Source organism: Microtus oregoni, unplaced genomic scaffold (genome assembly GCF_018167655.1).
Source record: "Microtus oregoni isolate MIOR12 unplaced genomic scaffold, Mior012 000117F_ref0000505, whole genome shotgun sequence".
NCBI classification, from domain to species: domain Eukaryota; kingdom Metazoa; phylum Chordata; class Mammalia; order Rodentia; family Cricetidae; genus Microtus; species Microtus oregoni.
The window spans coordinates 815,789-831,203 of record NW_024544746.1 but is presented as its reverse complement, the minus strand read 5'-3'; the positions used below and the strand labels follow the sequence as shown (position 1 = coordinate 831,203).

The following is a 15,415-nucleotide window of genomic DNA, read 5'->3' as shown; positions in this document are numbered from 1 at the left end:
ACCTCTAATTTTTAATCTTCCTGATGTGTTTATCATTATGAAATGTTTCATAAATGTCTTAAAATGGAACATGATATTGAATCTGCTGTGTATGGGCTATCAGCTTTTTCTTTAAAGGGACAGATAGTTAATGCTTTGGGTCTCTGACTCATATATATGACCCTTAAAAATTAAAACAGTCCTTAACTTTAGAGCCTTACAAAAGAAGCCTTCTACAAAAGTTAGTAGAAAAACCTACTAGCTACAAACAGTCATTTTTGTCATAGCAAGTGTCACAATTCTCTCCCTTTTTGGTTGAGTAATATTCCATTGTATCTACCATATTTTGCTTATATATCATCTGTTGATAGATCCTTGGGTGCTTCCATCTCAGGGCTGCTGAATAAAGCCGATAGGAGCGAGTGTGCAAACCCCTCTGTAACAGCTACTGTTACTTCTCAGGGCCATCCGAGAACTGTCTGCAAAAGCGCTGCACAACCTGACCCCACAAGTACCCGAGTACATGGCCTCGCATGGTAGGTGTGTGTTCCACTTCCTACGGCCGTCATACAAGCAGAAAGATGTGCTATTCTCATAGTAGATGAAGATGACGTCCTATGTCTGTTGCTGAAGAGTAGGCTGTAGGCTAAACCAGGATAGAGTACCAAGACAAACACAATATGCTTATACAGAGGCAGCTTTGGGTGGCGTTCAGCACAGGTGATATCCACAAAACAAGGAGTCTGTGGGTTGCATTATGTAGGTTAAAATGATGGGAGATTCAGCGGTTGTCAGTGCCTTTAGATTGGTGTGACTTAGAATTTGGAGCTGTTCTGTCTTCTCCTCCATAAACACCAGAGGCTGAGGTTTTATCTCACTGGGAAGGATGGAAGTGCCTGTCACCTTTTATGGTTGTGTGGCGTTTGATCTGCCTGCTGCCCTCAGGCAGAGTGCTACCACCATCTGTGGGGCAGAGGTGCAGATGGGAGAATCTGCAGATGTGATATCACTGGGCATCCCGGGGCCTGTGTGCATGTACTGATTTATATGCCATGCCCTAGCATGTTGCTCTGGTTGCCCAGAAGAGATCTCTGCCCACCAGAAACAGGGGTGCTGACCCTGACCAACCCCAGAGGAAATGCTTCTGAGTAATGAGTTGTCCCGGGTGTGTTCTCCAATTTGACCACTGCAGTCTTCCCGGCACTATTGTTGATGACACTGAGCTCAGATCTGCACACCAGACATGGTGCCATCCTCTCCTGCGCAGAGATCGCCTATGCCCTGTACAAGCTGGTTTCACAGAGCAACAGGTAGGAGATGTCATCTGGGAAACTAGGTAACAGTAGTGATTTGGGGTTGGAGAGTAGTATGTCTGCTCTGATGGTTGATCATTTGTGTGTTTTGGGTTCCGTTGTATGTTGAGGCTTTTGGTGGTTAGGACTACTCTCTCTTATCAGGGAAGGGCTGCTGGTTGGCATTTGTAAGGGGCCTCTGCTGCCTCTGCTGTTTAGATTCCCCTCTTCATCCCAAGGACTCAGACAGCAAGAGCAATGACCACCTGTTCAGGGGTGGCACTGAGCAGTAAAGTTACCATTCCGTGTGTGTGTAGTAATAGGGGGCGGCGGGGCTGTGTCCCCAGCACCCTAGCCGCCCACACGGCTAGCTTATGCCCCGAAATAATTACACGGACACTGTATTCATTTAATCACCGCTTGGCCCATTCTCTTCTAGGCTAATTCTCACATATTAATTTAGCCCATTTCTAATCATCTGTGTTGCGCCCCTAGGTGCGCTTACCGGGAAGATTCTAACCTATGTCCATCCTGGGTCGGAGCTTCTTAGCGTGCGTCTGCCCAGGAGCCAGGAGCATGGCGTCTCTCTCAGGCGTCTGCTCCCGAGAGGACAGCGGTCGAGTCTCTGAGCTCACTTCCTCTTCCTCCCAGTGTTCTGTTCTGTTTACTCCACCTACCTATGTCCTAACCAATAAAATGGGCCAAGGCAGTTCCTTTATTAGCCAATGACCTTCCTCCATCATGTGTGAATGTGTATCAATGCACACGTGTGTGCCACAGAGCACATGTATGTCAGAGGAAACCTTGAACGTCTTCCTCATGGTCCCCCTTGTTGAAGACGGTGTCGGCCTTGCGGCTCACCAAGCTGCCTGTGATCTTCAGATGATGCTCTGGGGGTATGTACAGATGCACCACTGTGTCTGGCTTTTACCTGGGTTCTGAGGATCTGAACTCAGGTTGTTTGACTTGTGTGGCAAGGCGTCATCTCCTCAGTCCCCATTTGTCACTTGAGTAATTTAAACTACTTTGGGCTGTGCAGTGGTGGCACACAGCTTTAATCCCAGCATTTGGGAGGCAGAGGTAGGTGAATCTCAGAGTTCGAGGCCAGCTTGATCTGCAAAATGAGTTCCAGGATAGCCAGAGATTCACATAGAAACCTTGTCTGGAGAAAAACCCAGAAAGAAAAAAAAAAGACAAGTTTGGAAGTTTTCTTTGGGAATCTCCCCCCCCCCCCCCCCCATGCATTGGCTTTATTTATAATATAACTACAAAGCAAAAACTCAGGACCATGCACCGTGGTGCATTCCAAGAGCTGTGTGATTTCCTTATGTCACTGTGCAATTGATTCCTCAAAAATAAGATCTTATAGACACAGTGCCATCTATGACCTGCCCTTAGGTTCAAGCTTGAAACTTGTACTTAAGTCATTTCCTGTGTGTAGGTGGCTCCCTGGGTCAGGGTGACAGCATGGACCTCATTCCTACCTATCAGCCCCAAGGAGGTTGATTGTCCCTTGGCCTCAGAACACAGCTCACAATCTGTATGGGTGGAATGGTTACCTAATGTTGAAGACCTTGCCGTCCTTGGTGAAAGGCACATGGGCCAGGACATGTCTCAGCAGTGCATTGTGATGACATGGTACCTTTGAGACACATTCCCAAGATGTTGGGTTTATACAAGGCCTCAAGGTGTTGGACTTTACATGGTTCTGTTCAACACAAAGGAGATTTCAGACCTCCAGGGCATCGGGGCTCTGTGTGGCTCTGCCTAGCACCTAGCAGACTAGATCTCCAGGGAGCTGGAGTTAGTTACCACAAAGCTCAGCCTAGCAAGTAATAGATATCAGATCCCCAGGGTGTTTGTGGCTGTGCATAGTTAGGCCTGAAACACAGTGGCACCACAGGTAGTTGATACTGCTTGGCTCTGCCTGGCACATGCCATAGCTCAATCTACAGCATTAATTCAGAGCATGTCACTAGGGGACTTCCACGGTGTCAGCAGGGGCCCAGTGTTCAGTAAGGGTACTTCTGTCCTGATCATAAGGTTGTGTCTTCAGCAAACTGGCTATAGGTCAGAGCATAAAGATAGCACCCAGCTGCCGAAACCAGCATTGTGTGTGTGTGCATGCGCGTGTGTGCATGTGTGTACAGATGTACTTGTCCATATGTGTATATGTGGAGGCTAGAGATTGATAGTGGGTGTCTTCCCTTCTCTGCTTATGTTCTTATTATTTGTTTTTTTTTTCTATTTTAAATTAAATTTAATGCCTGGAGACAATGGCTTAGTAGTAAAGAACATTTGCAGAAGACCCGGGTTCAGTTCCCAGCCCCCGAGTGATGGCTCACAGATCTTTGTGACTCCAGTTCTAGGGATTCCCAGTACATTCTGTGGACTCCATGGGCCTCGGTCATGCATATGGTACACATACACATGATGGCAAAAATGCGCATATGTATAAAAATATTGAACTTACAGCCACACGTGTGGGCATGAGTTTGCCGTGATGCAGATGTGGACGATAGAGGACGACCTGAAGGGGACTCAGTCCTTTCTTTCTACCTCGTGGGTCCCAGGCTTAGCAGCAGTGCCATTGAGCCATCTCTCCAGCCCTCAGCACAGCTTTCATACAAGCAGGAGTAGGAGATCTCCCGGGATTGTGGGAGCACGGACAAGGCTGATCTTTCTGAGTTTGTGTGTTCTTGACTGTGAACCTGAGCTCTGGCTTCAGTGCTTCTCTTTCTGCAGGCCCGTCACAGACTATCTGGATGAGAAGGCAGTGCAGAGCCTGAAGCAGATCCACCAGCAGGTTTGTGTGGTCTGTCTGAACCTCTTCCACCTGGACAGGGTCTGCTTACCTCGTTGACCAGGACATGATGGGTTCTCTCCACCAACATTACCCTTGTGGGAGTTTATCTGGAATTGGTAGTTGGACTAGACTTGTTCTCTGAGGCCAGAAGCCATCTTGTTGGATGGGCATCACAATCAGTGGGTCTCAGGGCAGTATTGGTGTCTCATTGGTCCTTAACAGGAGTTCCCAGCTGAGGGATCAGATGTCCTTCTGGAGAGTTGGGTACCCATAAAACAACGTCCTTTCATTTCTACCTTTGACCCTGAGGTCCTAATCTCCACTCTCCTGAAATTTAATCCCAAATGTTGTACATTTTAGGGAATGGGAAGCATGTATACTTTTCTGGGATTTGGAGATTCTCAAAACCTTCTGTGACATAAAAAAGTATTGTTGTAGGAGACCGCTTGTTTGTTTCCTGGCCTCCCAGACTCCCAAAATAACCACACAGAAACCATATTAATTAAATCACTGCTTGGTCCATTAGCTCTAGATTGCTATTGGCTAACTTTTACATCTCAATTTAACCCATTTCTAGTAATCTTTGTATCGCCACATGGCTGTGGCTTACGGGTAAAGTTTCGTCCGGCTCCAGCCCTGCTCTGCCATAGGTTCAAAGCAGTTTCTTTATTCATTAACCGATAAAAGCAACAACACACAGACAGAAGGACCTCCCACACCAAAGTATGAATCCAGGGTATTTTCCAGGAATTAAGATTTCTCCACATTCCTGAGTACCCTCTCCGGTTGCAAATACTTTTCTATTCCTCTTTTTATAATAACGGTTTGTCTTAGATCATAATGACTGTGATGAGGCCATTTGGTTAGTTTTAACATTTTTTGCTTTGAAGCAGAGCCTGGCATCCTTGCTCAGTATTGGAAGTGAGGTGTGGAGGTGAGGGTGGCAGCCCCATGAAGAGGCTGAGAAAATGGAGCCCCTGTGTCCTCTGAACCAGGATTTCCTGTTTCTGAGGAATGTGGGTAGTAACAGGGATGCTGCTTTTAGTTTTTGTAGGAATTTCTGGTATGTCTGAAGAGTTTGGTGGAACTAACAATGAACTAAATTACTTTTGAGTTTTTCTGAAGACAGAAAACACCAGATCCATTTGGCATGATGAGTTTTGATCAGTGGTGATCAGTGGGCCAGGACGAAAGGGGCCACCCTCTTTCTTCATGTCTGTGTGCCTCAGTTTCCCTTTAGAGAAATGAACCTGAAAAACATAACCGAGGCCAGGATGAGGTGGGCCTTTGTCTTCTGACCTTCCTGACTGGCTCCCTGGCAACTAAGAGCTCAAATTTGTCACCCTGTCATCATTCTTATGTTGCTGATAGCCACCGTTTAATGCATGACAAATTAACCTAAATAACTTAAATAACTGACTTTTCATTCTTTAATTTTAGCTTTATGATCGGCATCTCTATAGGTAAGCCTACAGAGTAAAACTTCTTATGTGTGTAATGGAAATGTGTGTTGTCTGTAACAACTGGTTTACTGAAGCACTTACATTATATTTGTGTGCGTGTGTGTGTATGCATGCATGTATGTGTGTGGTGTGTATGTGCGTGTGTATAAAACACGTCCCATGTGCAATGGTGGAGGTCAAAGGACAACTTGAAGGAGTTCATTCTTTCCTTCTGTCTTGTGCTTTCCCAGGGATTGAACTCAGGTTGTCAGCCTTGGTAGAAGGCACCTTCAGCTACTGAGCTATTTTGCTACCCCTTGTTGTACTTTTAAGCTAATAGCTAACCTTCATCTGTCCTGTTACATGTTAACTTTGTAGCATTGTAACTTTGTAACATTTTTAACTTTGTGAACTGTTACATGTTCACTTTGAAGATATGCAGCTGCCACTTAGCCCAGGATTCAAGGGCGTGGAGGCTGTAACTCTTTGGTGTCTTTAGGCATTTTAGAAGCTGAAGTCACAAGTCATGGCACCCCACAGTTCAGTGTACCCTTGGCAGTTCTGTGATTGAAGACACTTGTGTCCTGCCCATTTGGGTTGCCTTTCTGCTTTTGGTGGCTGTTGACTCTTGGGTCTACCACCTCGAGTGCTCTGTCTCTGCAGTCTGTGCCAATGGGATGATATGTAAAGCCTTTAGGTCTGGTTTTCTCTAGTGTGTTTTTGGGATTCATTCCTGTTAGTGTGTATGCTGTTTTTCTGCTTTGTTTTATTTTAGGTAGGTTCTTACTATGCCTCACTGTGGTCTTTTAAAAAAAATATTTTATGCATATTGATGCTCTGCCTGCCTGTGTGTCTGTAGACAACAATGCATGCAGGGCCCAAGGAGGCTGGAAGGTGTCTGGTTTCTTTGAGATGGTTGCTGCTGCATGGGCACTGGGAATTGAACTTGGATTTTTTAGAAAAGCAGCTGGAGTTCTTGACTGTTGAACCATTTCACCAGTCCAGGGATTTCCCTTTCTTTTTGAAGACAGGAGGACCTCACTGTCTTGCCCCGGCAGGTCTAGAATTCACTGTGTAGACCAGCTGGCCTTGCATTTGCAGAGCTCCCTCTGCTTCCCGAGTGCTGGAAGAATGTACCACTACACTTGGCCCTTTTCTACCGGCAGCTCACCTGCCTCAGTTTTCCTGTTTTGTGGTTCCATCATACCTGTGTTTTTTGTCCACGTTTACTCCTAAGAAGGGTGTCATCTCAGCTCAGGGTGCAGTGTGGAATGAAGCTGCTGGGCACATCAGCATGTGTGTACGTGTGTGTCCCTTTCCTTGGGTATATGAGGAATAGTTTTCCTGGGTCATTCGGCAGGTGTGTATCTTTAAGAAACTAGAAGATTTCTTTGCAGATCACCCAGCCCTTAACCTGTGTCCCAACCAACTCCACACCTGAGTGTGTGTGGTCTGCAGTGGCATACTGTAGTCGTGATCATGTTCCTGTCTTGTTTGAGAATGTGGTTTATGTGTCCCCAGTAACTACATGGTATTGAGCATCCTGTGGTCTCCTGTGGAGTGACCATTCATTCAATCCCTTTTCCCCTTTGAGAGGCAGTCTCTCCGCATAGTCCTGGCCATCTTGGAACTCCCTATGTAGATCAGGCTGGCCTCAAACCCAGAGTTCAAGCCTGCCTTCTGAGGGCCGGATTAAGGGTGTGTGCCACCACATCCAGCCCTCGTTCGCTTTCTTAAATACTCACCGCTTCCTTTTCTTGTTGAGCAGTCAGAGCTCTGTATATTCTGGATCTGAGTTCTGTGAGACGCAGGAGTTCCCCGTTTTCCTCCCACTCTGTTTCATTTCTTGCTGTGTTATTTCTTTTTGTGGCGTGGGGCTGAGCACTTACTGTCCTGTACTCTCTAAGTGGGAAGCCTCACTTCCTGTGTGTCTTATTGACTGCTTTCCAAACCTTTAAGAGTAGGTAGTGATGGTAGGTGCACACAGTGAGCTATGCAGTGCCCGAGAGCTTCTGTGGAGCTGAGAGTATCCTGTCAGAACTCTCCACCACACAAGTCTCAGTGTGGACCTGTTCCTAAACCTTGTCCAGGTCTGAATAAAAATGCCTTGATTTTTAAAATTTTTTTATTTTTTACAGCAGTAGGATAAAATGACCCCCAGAAAACGTACTACAACAATTTAATTTGGAGGACTAGAGAGATGACAGTTAAGAGCACTGGCTTCTTTTCCAGAGGACCAAGGTCCAATTCCCAGCCCCCCCCGTGGCAGCTCACAACCATCTGTAACTCCAATTCTGGGGATTTAGTGCTTCTTCTGACCTCCCTAGGCAGCAGACGTGCAGATGGTGCACAGATACACACACAGGCAGAACATCCATACACATAATTTTTTTAAAAATGTATTTAATTTTTGCAGTGTTTGCCTAAAGCTACAGAAGAGACCGTTTAAAATAGTATAGAGATTTGGAAGAACAATGTGATTTTATTTGGAGAGCTTGTGGAAAGCCACAAGGTGTCAAAGAGGTGCCATCTCAGTCCCCAGATAGGGTCCTAGACCCCTGTGATGATTGGGCTGCTGCTGGCAGTCACACTGTATTTCTGAGTGATATAGGGGTCAGACTGATTTTCCAGCAGGGTCGCTGGCAATGAGAGGCTCTGGGAGGCCCTAGCCTGGTGTCTAGATCTTCAGATGTGTATTCATTATTTTTCTCATCTGCGTGTTGGAAGACAGATATAGGGGTTTCCTATCCTGTTTATCCTGTAGATTAATTAAACTTTATGATAAAGCTCATCAATTTTAATCTTGTAAGGTTTGGGATGCTTTTACAGAGTCATACCCTGTAACTACCACCCTGAGGTAGATACCTCCCCTAACTCCTGGTACCACAGACCTGCTTCCTGTTGTTTTAGGTTAAATTTTTTCTTCTGCTCTTTTTAATCTTTTGTTAACTACATTTGGCACAGTTTTTCTTTTACATATCCAAATTCTTAAAGTGTTCATGTTCTCTGTTGTTGTTGGAGGAGGCCGCTTGTTTCATTCCTGGCTGCTCAGCCCCAAAATAATCACACAGAAACTATATTATTTAAATCACTGCCTGGCCTATTAACTCGAACTTCTTATCAGCTAGATCTTACATCTTAATTTAAGCCATTTCTATTAATCTGTGTATGGCCACTTGGCAGTGGCTTACCAGATAAAGTTCTGTCTCCGGTGGGGCTACATGGCTTCTGACTCCGCCCTTCTTTCTCTCAGCATTCAGTTTAGTCCCCCCCCCCCCAGCTCTGTTCTCCCCTATCAGGTCAAGCCAGTTTCCTTATTAACCAATGGTATCACAACATACATAGGGGATCCCACATCACTCTGTGTCCTCTCTCTGCTTACATTTCCTTCCGTCCTTTTAGACAACACGAGGGATATGATAGCTGCATTAGTGACCTCGTGTGAACTTTATCAGCTTGAACATTTCTGGGTTGTTGATTTCTTTAGTTGTGGTCCTGTTTTCCTGGTAGTTCTTCATTAAATTTCCATCTTTCCCAAAATTTACATTTCTGGATTTGGAATACATGCACGTGTGCCTGCACGTACACGCACACACACACACATACACACACACACATATACACACACACACGCTCGCACACACATACATATACATACACACAGACACACACACATACATATACACACACATACATATACATACACACACATACACACACACGCACACACTTTTTCTGGTTTTGTTTAAACACTTTCAAGACAGCATCATAGCTTGGGTTGTTTAGAACGGTGCTAACCTGCTGCTGATTTACAGTCGCTATGAGGACCCTGCTATGGCCTTTCCTTCCCAGCTGATGACGATTGTGCTCAGCCTGGGTAGCTGAGAAGCATCTTGCCCTCTTCTTCTGTGTGTTTTCTTTCTTCCTGGCACATAGAGCTCCGTGCCACTCTCTGTGTCTGTGCTGCAGGCTCTGACCTTCATGGCCTCACCCGCTAAGCATCTCTGTCTCTTTTGAGCCTGTCATCACAGGACATCCAGGGGTTTCATTAGGGCTTCACCCACACCTGCCCATGTGACTTACGTGGTGGTGCCTGCGGTGTTAGAAGTCTGCTGTGTAGCACATGTATTCTCTGGCTTCCTAATTGTTTGCTTTGTTTTTTATTTTTCTCAAGACAGGGTTTTCTGTGTAACAGCACCAGCTGTCTTGGAACTCACTCTTCGTAGATCAGGCTGGCCTCAAAGTCACAGCAATCCCACCTGTCTTTACCTCCCAAGAGCTGGTATTAAAGGCCTGCACCAGCTGGCTTCCTAATTTTAAGGCAGATCTTGTTACTGTTGGGGCCAGAAGCCGGAGCCTCCAAAGCCAGTACTGTTTTCCCAGCTCCTGCTTGCTAGCATTCCAGGTTGGGTGGCTTCTGGAAGGCAGGCTGGGTGATGATGAACATTAGTGTCCCACTGCTTTGGACCGCACAGTGGTCACCCTGGCATTGTTGTGAAGTGTGGTTAAGCAGCGTTTGAGATTGGTTCTGTGTGACCAAGATTCCTTTGACAGCTCAAAGGACGATCGTCTGCCAGAGGATGATCTTGCCACAGATTTTTGTTTCTTGCCAGAAATGTAGCCCACACTTTGGGCAGACTATGTCCCTAACTGAAACTGTTACAGTTGGAGGGGTGTTGCATGTTTTATGTATAAAAGATTTTAACTGTTTGTTCCTTTTGTTTTTTAGGGGTCTGGGAGGAGAGCTTATGAGACAAGCAGGTATGTCTGGGGCCAGAAACTGCTGTCCTTCATTCCAGTATGGGGGAAGAGTACTCTGAGGTCAGGCCAGGCCCCCAAATACCAAGTGGTAGCAGTTCTTTCTGTTGGAGATCCTAGCTGTTGTCCCAGGAAGATGGGAATGTGGTCTGTGCACATGCTCTGCTGTGTCCAGTTATTCCATTTCCCAGCTCTGGGGCTCTGATTTGTTTTGCATACCACAGGTCTGGTAGCTGTGGTGGATCTGGGGGTATTTCAGCTGCAGATGTTCTCTTTATACTAAGTTCTGTGGAGTAAGGGATGGTGTAAGCAGAAGTTTCTGTCCCACCTGATCTTGCAGTCGTTCAGTCCCAAAGAAACACACAGAGACTTATATTAATATATAAACTGTTTGGCCTGTTAGCTCAGGCTTATTGTTAATGAGCTCTTACAAGTTAAATTAACCCATAATTCTTATCTATGTTTAGCCCTGTGTCTTGGTACCTTCTTATCTTGCTTTCTCTGCCTCTGAGTGTCAGCTGCAGACTGAGCCTCTCCTCTCCCAGAATTCTCCTAGACTGGTTGCCCCGCCCATAGTTCCTGCCTGACTACTGGCCAATCAGTGTTTTATTAAACCAATACAAGTGACAGATCTTTACATTGTACAAAAGCATTATACCATTGCAGAATGGTTAATCAGATCCTGTGTTAGTGTGCACAGGGATCTCACAGCATAATCAGATGAATATTCCCAGTTAGTTGAATGTAATAGAAAACCCAGGTTCTTCCTGGCTTGTCTAGGGGGGTATCTCCAGATATCCTGGCCAGAACTGGCCACATTGGCAGCTGATATCCTAGTCTGGTGTGTGTGGGGGCAGGGCGGGGGAAGCAGGTTTTGGTGTGCTGGTGTAGCCCTAGTTGAGACCGGTCAAAACTGTCTGTTTGACCCTTGAACTGCTCTGCAAGTCCAAGTGGACTCTGACTATACTTGGGGAGATAGATGTCTTCTGGACTGTCCCCCACAGCCTGCTCTCTCTCTCTCTCTCTTTTCTTCCTTCCTTCCTTCCTTCCTTCCCGCTCCCCCTCTCTCTTTCTTCCTCTTCCTCCTTCCTTCCTTCTTCCTCCTCCTCCTCCTCTTCCTTCTTCCTCTTCTTCTTCCTTTTTCTTCCTCCTCCTCCTTCCTCCTCCTCCTCCTTCCTTCTTCCTCCTTCCTCCTTTTCCTTCTTTTTCTTCCTCCTTTTTGGTTTTTTAAGACAGGGTTTCTCTGTGTAATAGCTCTGGCTTTCCTCAAACTAACTTTGTAGACCAGGTTGGCCTCGAACTCACAGAGACCCACTTGCCTCTCTCTCCCTGAATGCTAGAATTAAATGCACCATGCTGGCTCCCACAGGTCTTTTTAAGAGGGGTCATCACGCTAGGTCTGGAGTATCTTCTTCCTCGTGTCCATCTGGGGAGATAGCCTGGATTTGCTTATGGCCTGGCCAGCATGAAGGTGGGTGGAAGAGTTAGGTGTTGATTATACACTTTTGGAAAATAATTTTTTTTTCTTTTTCCACAGTGTGCATTTTAATAAAGAATTTGTCACTTTCCAGAATGCCCTTTAAAGGCGACACCGTTATCGGTAGGTGCTTTCCTCAGTGACACAGATAACATTTTCTTAATACTGTTATTTGGGTTACAGAATAAGAGATGAACTCATTGGGGTGGGGTGAAGTTTAAAGGGCCGCAGTATTGGTACATCTTGTCTTGGAATTGCTGCCACCTCCTGCCATCCTCTTCTAGAAAGGACAGGGAAGTGGGAAGTTCTTCTGGAATCCTCTACTGGTGCTCTTAGCTGTGGCTCTGCCTGCCACCATGGTCTCCAGTCCTGGAAATTTGTGGTCATTCCTTGCCTGGTACTTATTTATTGCCCAGATGGTTCTCATTGCTGAGACAGAGGGCAGTCTCCCTCAAGTCTGCTCTAGCCTCATCTAAAGTTACTAATTTTATTTAGCTGAACAGAGAGCAAGCATATCTCCAGTCCATTTATTAGATATAGTTGAGTTGAAGTTAGGTTTAAGTTGTACAGGACCAGGAAAGATTGTCTAAGAGAAAGAGATAAGATAAGATCACTTGGGCTGGAGAGATGGCTCAGTAGTTCAGAGCACTGACTGTTCTTCCAGAGGTCCTGAGTTCAATCCCAGCAACCACATGGTGGCTCACAACCATCTGTAATGAGATCTGGTGCCGTCTTCTGGCCTGCAGGCACACATGCAGACAGAACACAGTATTCATAATAAATGAATATATAAATAAATCTTTAAAAAATGTCTTAAAGCTTGCAGCTGTTACAAAAGAGGAGTTCTCTATCGTGATGTGCAAGTCTTTGGTTTACAGGGAATGGCATTTTCTACACAGTGGTGGCAGCAGCAGGGTGTGGGGGAGCTAACTTTTAGCAGCCTGAGGTGGGCTTCCTCCTGGAACTGGGGCCCTTGGACTTTTACGCGGTCTGGGAATGTTCACTTTGGAGTTTCTCCAGGATGCGTGTCTGTTGTTGTGAGTGTCGGCTGAGTACTCTGAGGCAGGTTAGCCGTTGTCTTTGCTTTCTCACCAGATGGTTGGCAGTGGCTGATAGATGACACTCTTAGAAGTCTTCACCTTGTTTCCAGCCATTCCCGACAGCAGATCAAGGTATGCCACGCGGGTTTCTCTCCCCTGTTGTCCGTAGCGCTCCTTTCATGCGCTAACCTCACAGTCTGCAGCACCATCTTCGGGTCTGCGTGGTTCACACAGGCAGCCTAGAGTGACCATGGTAACCAGGAATTTTACCCTTCCTCACTACACTTTTTATTTCTACCAATCTTCTTCTCTATTTTGATAGTGATAACGTGCCCAGTCACACCTGAGTTCTGGTAGCCGTAGGTCAGGTTGGGAAAGTATTCACATGAAGACGAGATTGAGCAACTAGATGCTCGCTTATGTTCATCTTTCGGGATTGGAGCTGTGACATACAGCCCATTTCGTAGGCCGTGGGCTGTAATGGTTGATGTTTGACGTGCCAGACAAGGTGCGGAAGCATGAGCCCCTGCCTGTCCTGCACTTCCTTCTCTTTTGTTTCTGTGGAATTCTTCCTGGTTAAATACAGTCTGCCTGGTTAAATTTGGAGGTCTCATGGTTGATATCTCAGAATTTTCTTTGAAAACTGTCCATAATCGAGTCCCACTGGCCGTGATCATATTTTTTGTTGCTTAATTAGTGTGTGTCTCAACTCTGTGATGTTCTGAGGGACTCCATGCTGATCTTCTCCCTGCCCCTCCTCAGTTGGGGAGGGGTGGAATGGAAGGTTTGATTTGAGGTCGAGTCATCTCTTGCAGAGGGGAGGTGGGGAGTTAGGGAGATGCCACATCGCCACCTTCTGATTTGTGTGACCCTGCATCATCCCGTCTCCATCAGGGTTACTGGGGCTAAGATTGGTTCCTCACCCTTTCTGTTCTGCATACACTTCTGTGCGGAATGCCAGTGGACCCTCCTGTTCCCTACACCATGATGTGGGAGTGTCATATCAATCTGTTGATTTTATTGGTTAAACAATAAAGAAACTGCTTGGCCCTGTGGGTGGAGTAAACAGAACAAAATGCTGGGAGGAAGAGGAAGTGAGGTCAGTCTCGACAGCTCTCCTCTCGGGAGAAGATGCCTGAGAGAGACGCCATGCCCTGCTCCCGGGATGAAGCTCCGACCCAGGATGGACATAGGCTAGAATCTTCCTGGTAAGCACACCTTGGGGTGCCATACACAGATGATTAAAAATGGGCTAAATTAATATGTAAAAATTAGCCTAGAAGAGAATGGGCCAAGCAGTGTTTAAATGAATACAGTTTGTGTGTTGTTATTTCGGGCATAAGCTAGCCAGGCGGCTGGGGTGCTGGGGACGCAGCCCCGCCGCCCTTATTACTATATAACACCAGGTTCTACCAGGGCCGCCTTGAGCCCCTTGTCCTTGTAAACAGACACTCAATCCCCACATTGCTGCTGCTGGGAAGAGAAGCATGTTTTGTCTTACATTAACTGTGCCATATAGGAATACATAAGAATTGTACTGTTTGGAAGAAATAGAGTTCTCACGTTAGGGTTACTAGTGCATAGAATTTAAGGTGATTGATACATCTGACAGGTTTGGTAGACACACTGGAGAGTCAGAAGATTTATTAGAGAAACTGTGGCAATGACATACTTTAATTTGTTTTTAAACATAATCACTGTCAGATTGCAGTGGCCCACGCATCTGTGGCTGAGGACTTCTTAGACCCTTTTTTCACTCATGTCTTCTGTTTTAGGAGGCAGCTGTCTCGGCCCTGGCCGCCCTCTGCAACGAATACTACATGAAGGAGGCTGGGGAGGCAGTTGTTACCATTGAGAGTAAGTGTGCTGTATGCTGGGCCTATAGCAGGGATCATAGTGTAGACAGGTAGTTAAAATTCCTTATGAAAGCCAGGTTTAGCAGTAGTACATTTCCCTAATGCCAGATGAGGAGAGCACTGTGAGTTCAAGACCAGCCTGGTTTAAATAGAGAGACTTTGTCTCAAACAAACAAACAAAACACAGACATAAAGGAAAAATATCTTAGGAACCTAGTGGTAGTGGTGCATACCTTTAATCCCAGCACTCGGGAAACAGAGGCAGGCAGATTTCTGTGCGTTCTAGGCCAGCCATTCTACAGAGTGTGTTCCAGGATAGCCAGGACTATTTCACAGAGAAACCTTGTCTTAAAAAACAACAATAACAACAACAAAAATCTTAAGGAAACCTTAAAACCACCTTATACAAATTTTCTTATAGCTTATCTATCACTTTGAAGGTATGTCTGCATCATTGTCCTGGTTCACCTTACACATCTAACTTGTATTTCTGAGGGGCACCACTAGACACAGGCCACTTCTAAATATTTCTTTCTTTTTAGGGGAACTGATTCCACAGTACCTTGCTGAGCTCCAGAGCCCAGAGGAGATGACCCGCTGTGGCTTCTCCTCAGCCTTGGGTGCCCTTCCAGGTTTCCTTCTCAGGGGTCATCTGCAGCAGGTGAGGGTCCCAACAGCACCGAGGGGGCACAGATGGGAAGGGCTGGCAAGTAATCCGCACACCTCTGCTTGGGAATTTGATGCGGGAATTCTCAGTATTAGCAC

At 46.1% G+C, this 15,415-nt stretch overlaps 1 protein-coding gene across 1 annotated transcript in view; it reads left to right on the top strand.

Annotated features, from left to right (window-relative positions):
* The window catches only part of LOC121444067 (tubulin-specific chaperone D), a 147,584-nt gene that overhangs the window by 115,338 nt on the left and 16,831 nt on the right, over positions 1-15,415 (top strand). The window contains exons 19-27 of the mRNA XM_041645813.1: positions 442-515; positions 1,172-1,289; positions 4,017-4,077; positions 5,518-5,540; positions 10,249-10,280; positions 11,815-11,877; positions 12,850-12,926; positions 14,570-14,651; positions 15,193-15,311. Of these exons, the coding sequence (XP_041501747.1) occupies positions 442-515; positions 1,172-1,289; positions 4,017-4,077; positions 5,518-5,540; positions 10,249-10,280; positions 11,815-11,877; positions 12,850-12,926; positions 14,570-14,651; positions 15,193-15,311 (649 nt within the window). The remainder of the gene's footprint in view (positions 1-441; positions 516-1,171; positions 1,290-4,016; positions 4,078-5,517; positions 5,541-10,248; positions 10,281-11,814; positions 11,878-12,849; positions 12,927-14,569; positions 14,652-15,192; positions 15,312-15,415) is intronic.